The sequence below is a fragment of the Rhizophagus irregularis genome, chromosome 29, assembly GCF_026210795.1.
Source record: "Rhizophagus irregularis chromosome 29, complete sequence".
Taxonomy (NCBI): domain Eukaryota; kingdom Fungi; phylum Glomeromycota; class Glomeromycetes; order Glomerales; family Glomeraceae; genus Rhizophagus; species Rhizophagus irregularis.
Genome location: NC_089457.1, coordinates 1,972,783 through 1,987,063, shown reverse-complemented (window position 1 = coordinate 1,987,063; position 14,281 = coordinate 1,972,783). Strand labels below are relative to the sequence as shown.

The window sequence follows — 14,281 nt, the reverse complement described above, 5'->3', positions numbered from 1 at the left end:
TAATTTGGAGATATAAAACAGAAAGTTAAAGTGATAATAATGTAATAAGAGATAAATGTATGTGACTAAGGTGATATTTTTAAGAAATGTCTTTTGTCTTTTGTAATAATAAAGTCCATTGAAAAAAAAAGAAAAAAAAATGTTTTACCTAAAATCTAAACCCATCATTAAAATTCTAAAAAAAAAATTGAACAAATGTTCTGCACTTCATTATTAACTCATTAATCCAATAATTATATTCATATCATATTATATCTACCAACACTTTGTTCTTTGACAATAAAATTAAGAATTTTCTGGTAATGTCTAATTTTTTTAAATTTGGTCCAAGATTGTTCATTGAAATATTGAAATTACAAAGAAACTTTAAAAAATACTAATTGATAAAAGAAGTAATATAGTTTGTGGTAATTCAATTTTTCGTCTTTTTCTTTTCTGGTTCTTCACTCTCATCGCTGTTATCGGAAGGTGCAGGACGTGATTTTGATAACGAACTATTTTCATGCTTTGCTAACGGAGAAGGTTGATGCTGATAATTAGCTCGTGGAGGCCAATGAAAAGCGCCAGGCTGAGCACTTGTAGGAGTGTTACCAAACGTTAAAGGACTAGGTAATTCATTTGTTTTATAGAATTCGGAAAAGAAAGTTGAAGGCGATGGCAAATTCTGCGCGAATTGTGATGGTAATGCTGAAGTAGGACCTGGCTCAGCGGTCGCGGGAGTTGGACGATTTGATGTCATCTTTTTTTTTCCAATTCAAATCAATATATGCACACATATATCAAATTTAAAAAATATAATGTTAATGATATTGTAATATAAAAAAAATTTATTGAAATCATAAATTAATTATACTTACGGGCTGTGTAACCATGGGCTGTTGTGAATCTGAAGGTGCCTCATCCTGATCTGGAGACTGATCTTGTTGCTGAGAAGGTTGAGATTGTTGATTTGCAGCCTGTCCGGATGGTTTATCTTTAGCTTCTGGAATATGAACACGAAGTTTTGGCTTCTTTGGAGAAGGTGATATAAGAGGCGGTGATACTAAATCTCCTGGTGGTGTATCAATTTGGGGAGATGAAATTGGTAAGGAAGCGGCAGCGGTCGTAGTTATCGTCATTTGTTGTTGAGGAGGAGAAATTGATGTAGGAACATTATTCATTGGAGGAACGGATTGAGGAACTTGCATAGGAACAGAAGTCATTGGAAGTGACATTTGATGCATAGCTTGAGTTACTTGTGGATTATAATATTGTGTGGGCTAAAAAAAAAATGTTGAGGAAAAAAAAAACAAATTTAGTACGAATGAAAAAAACGTGAAATTAATAAAATGATCATATAGGGTTACGTACCATATATTGTTGTTGAGGTTGTGCGTACATTGAGTAATTATTGATGGAATAAGGAGTAGAAACCTGTGATTGTGCATACTGTCGTGTGATTGTGGAAAAGATATATTATAACGCTTTAATATCAAAACTCACATATAATTTAATATTATGACAGACTAAAAACATAAGATTTGCCGTAGCAAATATTTGCAAACAAACCTTGACATCACTTGTAGTATCAAATCCTGGAGGTGGATTATCATCATCATCATGGTCTGCTGTATTTGCAAACTAAAATAAAAAAAATACTTGTCATTATGGATATAAAGATGAAAAGAATTTGACAAAAAAAATAGGAGATACCTACATCATGATTACCTTTACTTTCATGAGGCTCACTGTACTATATGAAGAAGAAATATTTTTTCGAATAAGCCTTGATTGAAAATATAATGGCGCAGCAAATTATAAAGCACGTAAAGAAAAAAAAAATTTGTTTAATTTTTTTTACCTCGGTATATTTTAACAATATTTTATCAATATCGGTACTCGCATATTGCACGAGTTTATTATTTGAATTAAAGATGATTAAAGCAATCTCGCAATCACATAATACACTGAGTTCATAGGCCTTTTTCATTAGACCATACTTGCGTTTTAAAAAAGTCACCTGATAACGAAAAAACGAATTAACGAGATTAAGATAAAATTCAACGAGAAATAAATGAATATACCGATGACACCATAATTCAATAAATTATCCTTACTTGTCTGTTTCTTTCGTCTTTGATTGGTTTTATCTGAATTTTCTTACGACCCATTTTTTCGTTATTATATAAAAACTGGGGAAGTTTGGGGGAAATTTGAAAAAAAAAAGAAATTAATATTTAACGTTTCATGAAAAAAGAATTAAATAAAGAAACTATTTAACGGATAAAAAATTGGAATAAAAAGAGAAGAAAACTCGAAAATTTGATAAGAAAAATGAGATATTTTCAAGAGGTTTCATAATGTAAGAAAGAAAAAAAATAAAAATTTGAAAATGTAAAGAAAATATTTAAAAGTAAAGAAAAGAAAGAAAAAGAATAATGGAGGTTGAACAAAGCAACCAACAAAATTTTTCTTTTAAAAAAAATACTCACTTTTTAGTAGAAACAGGAGGAAGGAAAAAAAATAATTTTTTTTTACTATGAAAATTTAGTAGGTCGAATTAGTTGGACGCGTTTGTGTGAGTTTATTCCTGGTTGTTCTTTTTTTAAAACACACTTCTATTATAAACTTGATAGATTTTTTTAAAGGATGAAAAAAAAGAAATGTCAGAGATATTTAGGTAAGAATAGTTCAAAAGAGATAAAAATATCAACAAGTGTGAAAAAATGTTGTGAGTGGGTAACACTTGAGATAGACAAGTTGGGGGCACTCTATTTATGAATATTGTACAATAAGCTAACTATAGATTGTAAGTATATATATATATAAATTTATAAAGATAGAATTTCGGGGACCATTTTTATATTACGTATATAAAAAGTGAGAAAAGGGGGGGGGTGAGGGGAAGAAAAGGGAGGAGATGATCTACAAGATTCCACAATTACACAAAATATGCACAAAGGTACAAATTATTTTATCTGTGCATGAATAATTTCGAAAATTTCCGGAAATTTAGAGAGGGCTAAACAAGTTTGGGTACGAGAATTAAATTCACTTTAGAGGAAATTGCACAAAAAAGTAAGTTAAATCTGGGAGCGTTTTGAGTTGGTGACCTGGTGAACCTTTTGCAATCCAAAGCGGTTTTTCCCTTTTTCCCTTTTATACAAATAAGGCGTTTATATAAACTATAAATATGTATATAATAAACTATAATTAGGGTGTTTTATTTATACTTGTGATTGTGTAATCTGTGTAATGTAAAGATTGGTCATATGATACACATGATACACATGACGGCATGACGGAACAACGGGGACATCGAAACACATTTTAAATTTAATTTCCAAATATGGGTTTTCCGCAGTCAATTCAGTTTATTCAGTTTCAATTCAAATCAATTCGGAGATCATAATTATTATAATTTTACATACATACAAAGAAAAAAAAAGAAATAAATTTTATGCATCATCTAAAATGTTTTAAAAAAATGTTTTTGTTTTTATTTAAAACTATTTGGAAATATTTCAAATAAATAATGACAATAAATCCGGTATCAAATAATAATAATAATAAAAAATAAATAAATAATTAAATAATACTGCAAGATTCCCTCCACAAAAAAAAAAAATTTTTTTTTTCTATAAGCCCTCAAAAAAAAAAAAGAGATTAAGTTGGTTTGAAGGGGGATGCATTCAAATTGTATTAGAATTTTTACTTAAATAATAAAATCTTTTTTCTTTCAAAAAAAAAAAAAAAAAAAAATTTCAATTGAATTTGATTCGACAAGAAAGACAACTTCCAATCTATGCATGTGGACGATTTTGGAATTTTTTTCCTTACTTTTCGCGTGTTGACAATATAAACAAAGAAAATCAAAAATGTGGCATAATTATATATCAGGTATTAAAAACTTCCCCTAAAAATATATAATTTCAATACAAACAAATGAAGTTTCTAAATTACTGTAAACTAAAAAAGTCCAAAGAAATGTTTCAAAAACGGTTTAACAGATTCAAAACGTGTCTTTAGACACTTGCTTCGAAGTTTACTGCGGCACAAAAATTGATTGCGGTTGATCAAATTTGTCTAATTTGTGGCTTTTTAATATAAATTAAACAATGCACAAAAATCTATGGAACCATTTTTAGTTTAAGTATAAATTTAAAAATAGAATTCCCGATATAAATTATCTATATTTATAAAATAAAGTATTATTTAATTAACCAATCAAATATTATTATAACATGTGGAAAGATGAATAAACGTAAAGTACGAAAAAATCCATCTTTGGAATCTCTTAAATTTTTTTTTTTTTTCCTTCTTTAAAGAAAAAATTTGAAGGATATTTTCATTCAATGAAAAGAATTAAAAGGATACACAGATTGTTGTTGATTCACATATTGCAGTCATAAACTTTAAAATTATATCTGTAGTTATTATTTATATGTTTGATTTCTTTTTATTCATCTTACTAATTTATTATATCGGATGCACATTGTGCAATCTTGTAATCTTTTGAAATCTTTTAGCTTGATTTTATTTTTATTTTATTTTTTTTAATCATCCGTTTTTTCTTCGCGTATCTTTGAAGTTTAACATCAAATGATATTACCCTTTTCGTTATTTTTTATTTTATTGTTTTTTTTTTTTTTCGGAGGAAATCATCTGGTGAAGCCGTTTAGTTAGTTCGAATGTGATCTTCATTTTTCTTGGCTAGGACAAAAATTGTTTACTATTGAGTCATCCAATATCCATGAGAAAAATTACTTTGTACGTACTCAATTTTTTCTAAATAAATAGATAATAATGTACACAGCCCGTTGATTAAATTACTATCAAATTTTTTATTTCAATGATAATGATCTACGAATCTTTTAAAGTTTAGCCAATCATATTTTTACTTTGAATTTTTTTTATTTTTTTTTCTAAAAGGCTATTTTTTTCTATCCAAAGTATAAACCTGATTTTTTTATGTAAACAGGTTTATTAAAATCAATTCGACTAAAATGATTTTTATTTAATCGGAACTTCGGAACTCTTATCTTTTCAAAAATAAAACCTGAAGGTTTCGCAAAGAAAAACTTCTTTTTTTAATCGTTACATAATCCGTTATAAAAAAATTTCAATAAGAAAATATATGTATATATATTATAAATACATATATATTATTTGATAAACATAATCTATATCCTTTGTGTATGTTTCAATCAAAAGTACTATGACACAATAATTCCCATTATTCATTCATCTATTAATTTTTTTTTGATTCCCGCGAAAAAAGTTTGAGCCACGTGCTTTTGCTTTCATTAATCGTTCATTAATCGTTATTATGTTGTTCTTTTTCTCATCGTAGTAATCGTTGATGCATGCGTTATCTTTTTGAATTTGTTGATATTTTGTCTATCATTTTTTTTTTCTTTAACATTGTATCCGTTCTTCAAAATTATGACAATTTGTTTATCTTTGGCTTACGGATTTTTTTCATTGTTGTTGCGGCCGTTTTCATTTTTAAACGACGACTCTTTTTAATGGCGTAATGTAAAGAAATAGATAGAAAACTTTGTTTACACAACAAACGTAAAAGGATCAACTGCATCTCTTTTATACAAAAAAAAAAAAAAAAAAAAAGTTTTAGAACTCGTTTCTAAACCTGATCTTAAGAATATGGGGAGTTGAGAGAAATAAGTAATATTTCATGGTCTTACCGCTCTTTTTTTTTTTTTTACTACGCAATTATTTTAAAATCACGTGATATGTAATGACTAAATGAATTGTAAAAAAAAAAACGATAATCGGATAAAAAAAAATCATCATAATTAAAAAATAATGGATAAAAATGAGAAAGAAGCAACTTTTATGAAGGTATCGACAGAAGTATTAAGTAGTAGTGAAGGGGAATATAGTTCTGACGAAGACGATTATAAAGTGAATTATGAGATTGAGGGAGATACACAAACTTTTTCGTTAGATATTAATAATGAGAAAGCATTAAAGAAGAAATTAGAAACTATCAAGGATAAAGTAATAAATAAAATTTTTGATCAAGTTGTAAAAAAAATTTGTTTGATTTTATTAATTAGAAAATGTTGGTTAATATTTTTTTTTTTCTTTTAGGGTGATAAAACAACACCAGGAGTTGTATATCTTGGAAGAATACCTCATGGATTTTATGAGGAACAGATGCAATCATATTTTGAGCAGTTTGGAACTGTCACTAAATTAAAATTATATAGAAATAAGAAGGTTGGAAACTGATAAATTAAAAATGTTGCATTTTTTTTTTCATTCTATTAACTTAATAATGATCTTTTTTTACTGTTAGACTGGAAAACCAAAACATTTCGCATTTATTGAATTCGCATCTAATGAAGTTGCAGAAATAGTGGCCGAAACAATGCATAATTATCCTTTATTTAATCGACTTCTTCAATGTAAGTAATGTAAGTTCTATTTATTGATTGAAAATTTTTTTTTTTAATATCATTTATTTTTATTAATCAGGTAAAATAGTACCTCAAGAAAAAATAAATCCTTACATGTGGATAGGAGCGAATAAAGTTTATAAACCTGAACCATATCTTAAAATGGAATTAAAAAGGCGTACCAAAAAGAAATCATTAAAACAAGTAGAGAATAAAATTCAAAAATTAGTTAAAAAAGAAGAAATGAAACGAAAAAAATTAAAAGATTTGGGAATTGATTATGATTTTCCTGGTTATGTAAGTGATTAAATTAAATTAATTTTCTTGTGAATTTGGTATCAAATTTTCGATTTTAATTTGAAAATCTATTATTTAATTGTTGTATAGGCTGCATGTGTTATGCCAAAAGCTAAACATATAAAATTTGAAGATTCAGAAGAGAAAGAGATAAAGAAAAAAAAGATTAAAAAGATTACAAAATAGATATTGTTTATAAAATTTTAATCAATTAAAAGTTAAATAAATAATATTAATGAGATTCTTTTAAGAAATTCAGTTTGTAATGTCTAATTGATTTAAAGTACAAACAATTTATAACAAGAATACAATTTTTATGTTGTAAAATAATTTTATTGTCTGTTTTTTTTTTCATAGATTGTGATATAAATTAAACTAATATATTCAAGTACACAGAAGAATAATTTTTATACATAATGTAAAAATGATGGTATTGATGACATGAATGATTTTTTGATGTGTAATTTTTTAAATCTAAAGAACGAAAGTTTATGGGGAAACTTTTACAGGGGAATTAAAGAAATTTTGGGGTGGAAATTATTATATAATAATAGTGTTAGTGTTACTATAACATAAAGTATACTTTTTTTATATATACCGTATATGTAAATACTATGTATGTATATCTCTAATAAAAAAATGTCTTTTTTTTTTTATGTGGGGAAGATTCAATTCTATTTTTATGCAGCTTCCCCTTGACCCATCAATACATTTTCAAATCCTTTTCGTCCTTGTGCTGCATTATCTCTGAATCGTTGAATAAAAAAGTTCTCTATATATCCAGCGAATCGAGAGATTGATTCACCACATTTGATTCTTGCTTCTTGTTTGAATAATGTTCTAAAAAAAAAGAAAAATTGCTAATTAATTAAAAGAAACTAGAAGCAATTTTTTTTAAAAAAAAACACAGGAAAAAATTTTTTTTTGCATACCTCGATAAGTTCGTTGGATCCTCAGTATAAGTAACAGTCTCAGTAACATTAATCAAATGATTCATAGATAAGTTACAACTGGTCATCTTCAGTACTTTATTTTGAGGATCGATTTCACTAACTTCTCTAGCGTAAGATATAGTACAACCACCACACATTCTATTCAACATGCCTGGTATAGTTTGATGGCATGTTATTAACCGTTCAGTTCGTAGTACGCCGGTTTCAGGATCAACATGTCGGTCCAGAACATCTATGGCCACAACATGCGGACAATTAGCATTGGGATATTTTCTCCAATTTGCTGCAGAAACTTGAGACCAATCATAAAAAAAAGTATGTGTGGCTTCAAAAAGTTTCATGTTAAATATAATAAATTTTTTTGAAACTACCCTTAGAAGTAATAATCTAAGAAAAAAAAAATTTAAAAAAAAATTCAGATTTATCACATTCTATATTAATAATAATAAATCGAGCTCTTTTAAAGACATTAGAAACTTTATTTATTTATTTTATAAACTAACCTTACAGCTTGAGAATGTTAATAGTCGTAATGTGTTAATTCCTTTAAGTTCGATCAGCGAACAAGTAAAGGACAGTTGAAAAAAAAAAAAAAAAAATGGAGATAAAGATGAACAAAAAAAAAAAGTGAGAAAATAATTCGGATCACTAATCGGAATCTATTTAAGTTTATGATAATCATTATACCCAGATAAGTAAAACTTTTCATCAAAAATTTTCGATTGGTTATCTTTTTTTTTATATATACTGGCTAATTAAGTATTGTTTTACTTCTAAATCATAGTTATTTTTTTAATGATTATAATGATTAACATCATATGGGCAAAAAAAATTTAAAATAAACAATAATTTAAGATTTTCGGAAAATCAATGCGCAGCAAGCACAGACTTAAAACACGTCAAATTACTCAATACTCGTACAACTTTCTTAGCCTTACTTCTAATTTTTCTCTTTCTTTATAGCTCAATAAAATGAATCCAGAAATGAATTTCACTTCTAGAAAACGGGAACATCCTGTTGAATTAGAATTAGATCAGCTGGGGTCAGATCGGGCTAAAAGACGTTATGTCTCGGAGTTCTTGTCCTCTGAATTGACTGCTTTATCTTTATATGGAAATGAAAGTAAAGCTTCAATTTCTTTTTACTTCTAGATCTTGATTATTTTATTTAATATAATTTCTTTTCTAAGGTTCACCAAATAATAATGAACGAAACGAAAATTATATAATGGATCTGGAAAATAATCAAGACTACACTCCGGTTTCTCCAACAAGACGAAAACATGTGGTCATGGTTACGGATCTTGACGCAGAAACAGATTCAGATCAAAGTGAAGATGAAAACAATCCCTCTCTTGAGATCCCACGGGAGATTCAAAAAACGTTAAAGAAGATACCAAATGAATTGTTGGCTCCGAGGACGTGCGCATTTTTTTAATGGAGAATATGTATCTACATAAAATTGAATTTGGCACTATTTGCTAAATAAATCAAAAATTATCCTGCAGGGAAAATCCAGTACGGGCATTGGTTTTATATCAACGACCTCCTTGGCTGCCTCAAGAATCCTTCACACAGGTAATAATTTATTTATTTATTTATTTCATAAGAAAAAAAAGGACCTTTTATAACATGTAAAAACATTATGATCTCTAGGGAAGCAAATCACGGATGATTAAAGAGATCATGCATGAGCGACGAATTTGTGATATAATGGAAAATGGTAAACTTTCTCCAATTCCTGAATATCCAACAACTCCTTCTATCGAAATGGATTTGGACTTTGACTCGAATTTGGGGAGTGGAATTCACAAAAATTATGAAGGATATTTAGGTGCTAATAACGAATACGGTGATGATGGGATGGAATTGTAAAATATAATTTAATCCGATTTGAATGCCTACCTGCAATGAGATCTGTCTTGAGAAATACGAGATCTTTGACTTGCTTCAGGTAATTGTTTCGCATTTTACATTTCTATTTATAATCATTGTAAAAATTTATTATTCCAATTATATATATTTGGTTTATGAAATATCAGAATTATTTTTTATTTATTATTGATATATTATTCATTTTTTTATCAAAAGAAATAAATGATGTTGTTTAAGTCTTATTGGTTTATTTAATATATGGTGTCATGTGATGGTATTATCAATTCAACAATGTATCGATTTCGTAATAATGAATATTATATAATATACCACTTAGGGAATAACTTTTTCAAGTATATACAACCGTATTAACCCAAATTTAGCTCAACATTATGAAGATAAGCTGATTACATATGCATATATATTTAAAAATCGGCGATCCTATTAAGTAAATGGTCACTTGTTCAAAGCCGTTACGCTATCACATAAATAGGATTTGCGCTCAAATACATTTAACCAGTTCAAACAAGAAAAGTTTCTCATTGCCAAGACTCCTCGTGATATTTCTTTGTGTAAAATATATGTACCCTTACCTTTTGAGTGCAAATCATTTGACTAACTTTCATGACTCTTTTCCTAAAGGAAGTGATCTAGAAAATCAAATGTTAAATCATAAAATCAAAAGGAATTGGTTCAAATATCAATTATATTGGTAAACTTTCTTGTAAGAAAAAAGGTAAGATCTGAATCCTTACATCACTAGTTCCAAAAGATCATAGTTAAGTTTTTAAATTAATATTCATATTGGTTATTTTATTTCTTTTAAAATTCATTAGAATAACTAAAAGGATATATAATATATAATAGTTTATCTGTTAAACTATTATTAATTTAATTAGAATTGCAAATAAATAAATAAATTTATTAAAATCTTTACAAAGTTTATTTAAATTAATAAATTAATTTTATATAGTCTAAATTTAACTCCGAGCTACCATATGATCGGCTAATCAGATCATAGATCTGCGGGCATATCACGTGGATAAAGGCAACTAAGCCACTTGATTATCAGTTTAATACATTAAAATCGCAATTACTTACCTCTTGCACTCCTCTTGCTATAAAAAAAATGGATCATATAATACTTAGGTTTCTTCAGAAGACGTTTTTGTCAGAGAAGTTTCAATTACCAAAGGAACCATTAGACAGGACCCCGGATAATTATAATAGAGGTCACATCCGCAGTACTAATTAAAAATCTAATGAAATATACATAAATTTTGCCGTTTTGATATACATTTTTATCATATGACCTTATTTTGTACTACAAATATCCTTTTTTATCATATGACATCAATTTACTAAAAAATAGGTCAAAATTTTATTTTATATTAAAATTATACAGCATTATCATCAATTGACTCTGTAGAAATAATCAACTGTAATTTATCTATAGCTGAATTAAAAATTATAGATTATCATTTCTTTTTTTCCTACGATCAAAAATCCCATATTTTCAGTGAAATATTCGCAATTTCCTGAAATTTCATTAATTCTAAAATTATAGCTAGTCTAAATTGTAACGCTAAGGTTTAATAAACAACCCCCATTAGAAAAGACAGCTACAGAAGTTAAATGTGAATATTGCAAATGAAGGATCTTTTCAGCAGTATTATCAATTCGGCTAATGGTGAAAGAGTCTTATAAGGAGTATCAAAAGTAATAGAAAAGATATCAGATATATTAATATTTGAAACATAAACAGAATGAATATTAGGAGGTGGAATTGTAGAAAGTATTAATGTTTAAAAGTTTCTCAAGATATTTCATTTTGTATTGATATATAATGACATTAAAGACAAAAATTAAAACACGAAAACGTGTATCTTAAGTCTTAACATTTTAAAAATAATTAATGGTAAATCATATTGAATCTCTGGTAAATTTATCTGACATAAAAAGCAAATAAATTTAATAAATTTAAATAATTATATTACATTGTGATAAAAAAATGAACTTTTTGAATATAAATTTATTACGTTATCATTATGATAAAATTATCTCAAGCAAAATTTGCTATTTATATTAAATTTGATGTAACATTACTGCATATTATATTCCCCACTATATTCCCCCTAAAATATATGCTTTATTAGAAAAATTACATGTGACCTTAAAATTTTACATAAAATTATATACTTATTTTACTGTGACCTAATTCAGAAGTATTCTATTTTTGCATGTGACTTTTACTTAAAATACCTGCTTTTGCATATGACCTTTTCATTAAAAATACAATAAAATATACTTTTTTTTGTATATGACCTTTATTATAATTATCCAGGGTCCTCATTAGACAAAGGCTATTGCATTAATTTGTATTGAAATTCACCATGTTAACTTGTATAAATTCTGATTGCTTCAGGTTATATACAATTTTTTTGTTGAAAGCAAAAAATAAGCAATACAAGCTTGATTAAAATAAAGGTATAAAAGAACTTTTAATAGTACAAAAGAATTTATATAAGACAGTACTAAAGGAAATGGTTCAACTGTTACTGGTTTCAATATAATAGGATTGGATGAAAAGTGGTTTATTATATTAGAAGTGAAGTGAAAGATGCTGTTAAACTAATGAAAAGAATTGTAAATGATCTTAATAATAAAAAGGCACTATATAAATAATTTAAATTGTTGATTGAATATGAAATAGTTGTTAAAATTATTGGATGTAAATATCTTTATATCACTTATGGCAGTTGAACAAATTTGTGAAAAGTCACATAAGGAAATTTCATAAAGCACTGGATCTTACCACTTATCCACATTAAAATCCTTCCATTCAGCATTCTGGTCTTTTATTTAGTAATAGAAGAGTACTTTTGATTTGCTATATATTTTTTGTAATATTTAAATATTAACAACTAATATTTATATAATTAATAATATAAAAAAACCCTTATAAAAATAATATTTTAAATAGCTGTAACTCAAAAGTTCCTCTAACTTGAAGAATAAATATAGACTTCAGATATAACAAAATCCTAATAAATCAGAATTAACCTTATATTAGAATTATAAATTTAAAATTTTGATAATAATTATAATAAAATAAATAACAAATCAGTTATAATAAAAATGATTCAATTTACTAAAATATGTGACAATTTACAATTTTAAACCAATAAAATTAGCAGCAAATATAATGATTTTTTAGAAATTTTAGTAAAATAATGCAAGCTTTAAAAATTTAAATAAAGATTTTTTAATATTTTTAACATTTTTAGTCAGTATATTCAGAAAAATTTCACTACTTTATAAGAATATAATATAAATAAAATTTCTTAAATTAAATTATTTATTTGAAATTTTAATAAAACTTTTAACTTTTAAAAAAAAATAATAAATTATATATATAATTTTTTTTTACATTTTAATTACAAACTTTTATTAAAAATATATCTAATAATAAAGTAAAAAAAAGTAAAAACTAGGTAAAATAAATAATTTTTTTTTATATATAAAATCTAGTGTATTGAAATTAAAGTTATAAACAGCAGATTAGTTCAATTCTATTTTTTAGTTCTTAAAATCTATTATTTTGTGCAATAACTTGCCATTTAGTAATTATAAAAAAATGATTAATAGTTCATTAAAATCTTCTCACTAACTAATAGCATTAATAGATGGTAAGTTATTTTTTGAAAAATTGGTAAAAATAATTTACCATTTATCAATATTAGAAAGATAATTTTGGTACCATTTGAACTGTCTTAATAAATAAAATTCTAACAAGCTATTAATTATTTTTTTACAATTACTGGATAGTGAGTTATTACATAAAATTAATTAAAAAAAAACTAAAAAAATAAAATTGAACTGAACTGTTTAAAGTTTTAATCAAAATTTTTTGATATATCAAAAGTTTCAATATACTGGATATTTTTATTAGAACAGATAGTTCTATTATATCAAATTTCACTATGTATTTCAATTCTTTATATAATAATAATATTTTAAAACTGTAAATAAAGATAGTTCTCTTATTAATATAACTAATTGTAATGTTATAAATAATCCAAACTACATTATTAATATTTTTAAATTTTTATTTTTTTGTTTTTTTTTATTATTATAAAACAGTCACTAACTATTTTTTTCTTTTTTTTATAAGTTTAAATGGATCTATTAGTGACATATTTTATAATTTACCAATTATTGCAATTGAATATATACTTTTAATTTATCCTTTTTCAATGCTATTATTATAATTAATTTATATGCAATTCAACAGGTGATTTTAATAAATAAGAAAAAATAAAATTAAAAGATAATATTTACTTAAAAAGTAAATTAATATAATATTATATAAATAATATATTAAATGCAATAAATTTTGCAATAAAATAAATATATTTATATATAAAAAAATTAGTATATAAATAAAGATTAAAATTTTAATTTTTTAATAAAAAATAATAAAATGTATCTATCATATTATTTGCAATTCTCTATTTATATATTCATATTGACATATTCAAATTTTTTAATGAATATATTTAGTATAATTTATTTCTTAAACTGTAGGGGCTATATATGCCATTCAAATTATTTTAAGCTGCCATAAATATAAGTAAAATCCTAAATTCAATTATGGCATCCCAAATTATTTTGGCATTTTACATAGTAAATTATATATAAACTGAATGAATTATAGCATCCCAAATTATAATTATGGCATCCCAAAATAATTTG

General features: G+C 25.5%; 4 protein-coding genes across 4 annotated transcripts; 2 read left to right on the top strand and 2 right to left on the bottom strand.

Moving 5' to 3' along the window:
• Positions 1-58: 58 nt before the first annotated feature.
• On the bottom strand, positions 59-2,769 carry OCT59_019774 (uncharacterized protein). Its single transcript, XM_025317311.2, has 8 exons — positions 2,472-2,769; positions 2,097-2,171; positions 1,841-1,999; positions 1,697-1,732; positions 1,549-1,620; positions 1,351-1,428; positions 858-1,259; positions 59-739 (listed from the first exon to the last, which is right to left on the bottom strand). The coding sequence occupies exons 2-8, from the start codon at positions 2,148-2,150 to the stop codon at positions 413-415; spliced, it is 1,128 nt and encodes a 375-aa protein (XP_025178584.1). The 5' UTR covers positions 2,151-2,171; positions 2,472-2,769; the 3' UTR covers positions 59-412.
• A 2,951-nt stretch (positions 2,770-5,720) lies between these two features.
• OCT59_019773 (uncharacterized protein) lies at positions 5,721-6,971 on the top strand. The gene is made up of 5 exons (XM_025317313.2): positions 5,721-6,000; positions 6,094-6,222; positions 6,302-6,410; positions 6,481-6,698; positions 6,789-6,971. Exons 1-5 carry the CDS (start codon positions 5,806-5,808, stop codon positions 6,882-6,884), a joined length of 747 nt encoding a protein of 248 aa, XP_025178586.1. The 5' UTR covers positions 5,721-5,805; the 3' UTR covers positions 6,885-6,971.
• Positions 6,972-7,033: 62 nt separating this feature from the next.
• On the bottom strand, positions 7,034-7,992 carry OCT59_019772 (uncharacterized protein; the record flags this gene model as incomplete). Its single annotated transcript, XM_025309285.2, has 2 exons — positions 7,034-7,538; positions 7,631-7,992. 2 exons carry the CDS (start codon positions 7,990-7,992, stop codon positions 7,379-7,381), a joined length of 522 nt encoding a protein of 173 aa, XP_025178587.1. The 3' UTR covers positions 7,034-7,378.
• A 581-nt stretch (positions 7,993-8,573) lies between these two features.
• OCT59_019771 (uncharacterized protein) lies at positions 8,574-9,857 on the top strand. Its single transcript, XM_025317314.2, has 5 exons — positions 8,574-8,774; positions 8,842-9,073; positions 9,160-9,229; positions 9,308-9,605; positions 9,743-9,857. Exons 1-4 carry the CDS (start codon positions 8,624-8,626, stop codon positions 9,524-9,526), a joined length of 672 nt encoding a protein of 223 aa, XP_025178588.2. The 5' UTR covers positions 8,574-8,623; the 3' UTR covers positions 9,527-9,605; positions 9,743-9,857.
• Positions 9,858-14,281: the final 4,424 nt, after the last annotated feature.

Excerpts from the sequence above, each read along its gene's own strand:
- OCT59_019773 (XM_025317313.2), top strand. The coding sequence starts at position 5,806 with ATGGATAAAAATGAGAAAGAAGCAACTTTTATGAAGGTATCGACAGAA. Across the intron at positions 6,001-6,093 it reads TAGAAACTATCAAGGATAAA|GGTGATAAAACAACACCAGG; the intron begins GTAATAAATAAA and ends TTTTTCTTTTAG. Across the intron at positions 6,411-6,480 it reads ATTTAATCGACTTCTTCAAT|GTAAAATAGTACCTCAAGAA; the intron begins GTAAGTAATGTA and ends TTTATTAATCAG.
- OCT59_019771 (XM_025317314.2), top strand. The coding sequence starts at position 8,624 with ATGAATCCAGAAATGAATTTCACTTCTAGAAAACGGGAACATCCTGTT. Across the intron at positions 8,775-8,841 it reads ATCTTTATATGGAAATGAAA|GTTCACCAAATAATAATGAA; the intron begins GTAAAGCTTCAA and ends TTCTTTTCTAAG. Across the intron at positions 9,230-9,307 it reads CTCAAGAATCCTTCACACAG|GGAAGCAAATCACGGATGAT; the intron begins GTAATAATTTAT and ends TATGATCTCTAG.
- OCT59_019774 (XM_025317311.2), bottom strand. The coding sequence starts at position 2,150 with ATGGGTCGTAAGAAAATTCAGATAAAACCAATCAAAGACGAAAGAAAC. Across the intron at positions 2,000-2,096 it reads AAGACGAAAGAAACAGACAA|GTGACTTTTTTAAAACGCAA; the intron begins GTAAGGATAATT and ends TTTCGTTATCAG. Across the intron at positions 1,260-1,350 it reads AACCTCAACAACAATATATG|CCCACACAATATTATAATCC; the intron begins GTACGTAACCCT and ends TTTTTTTTTTAG.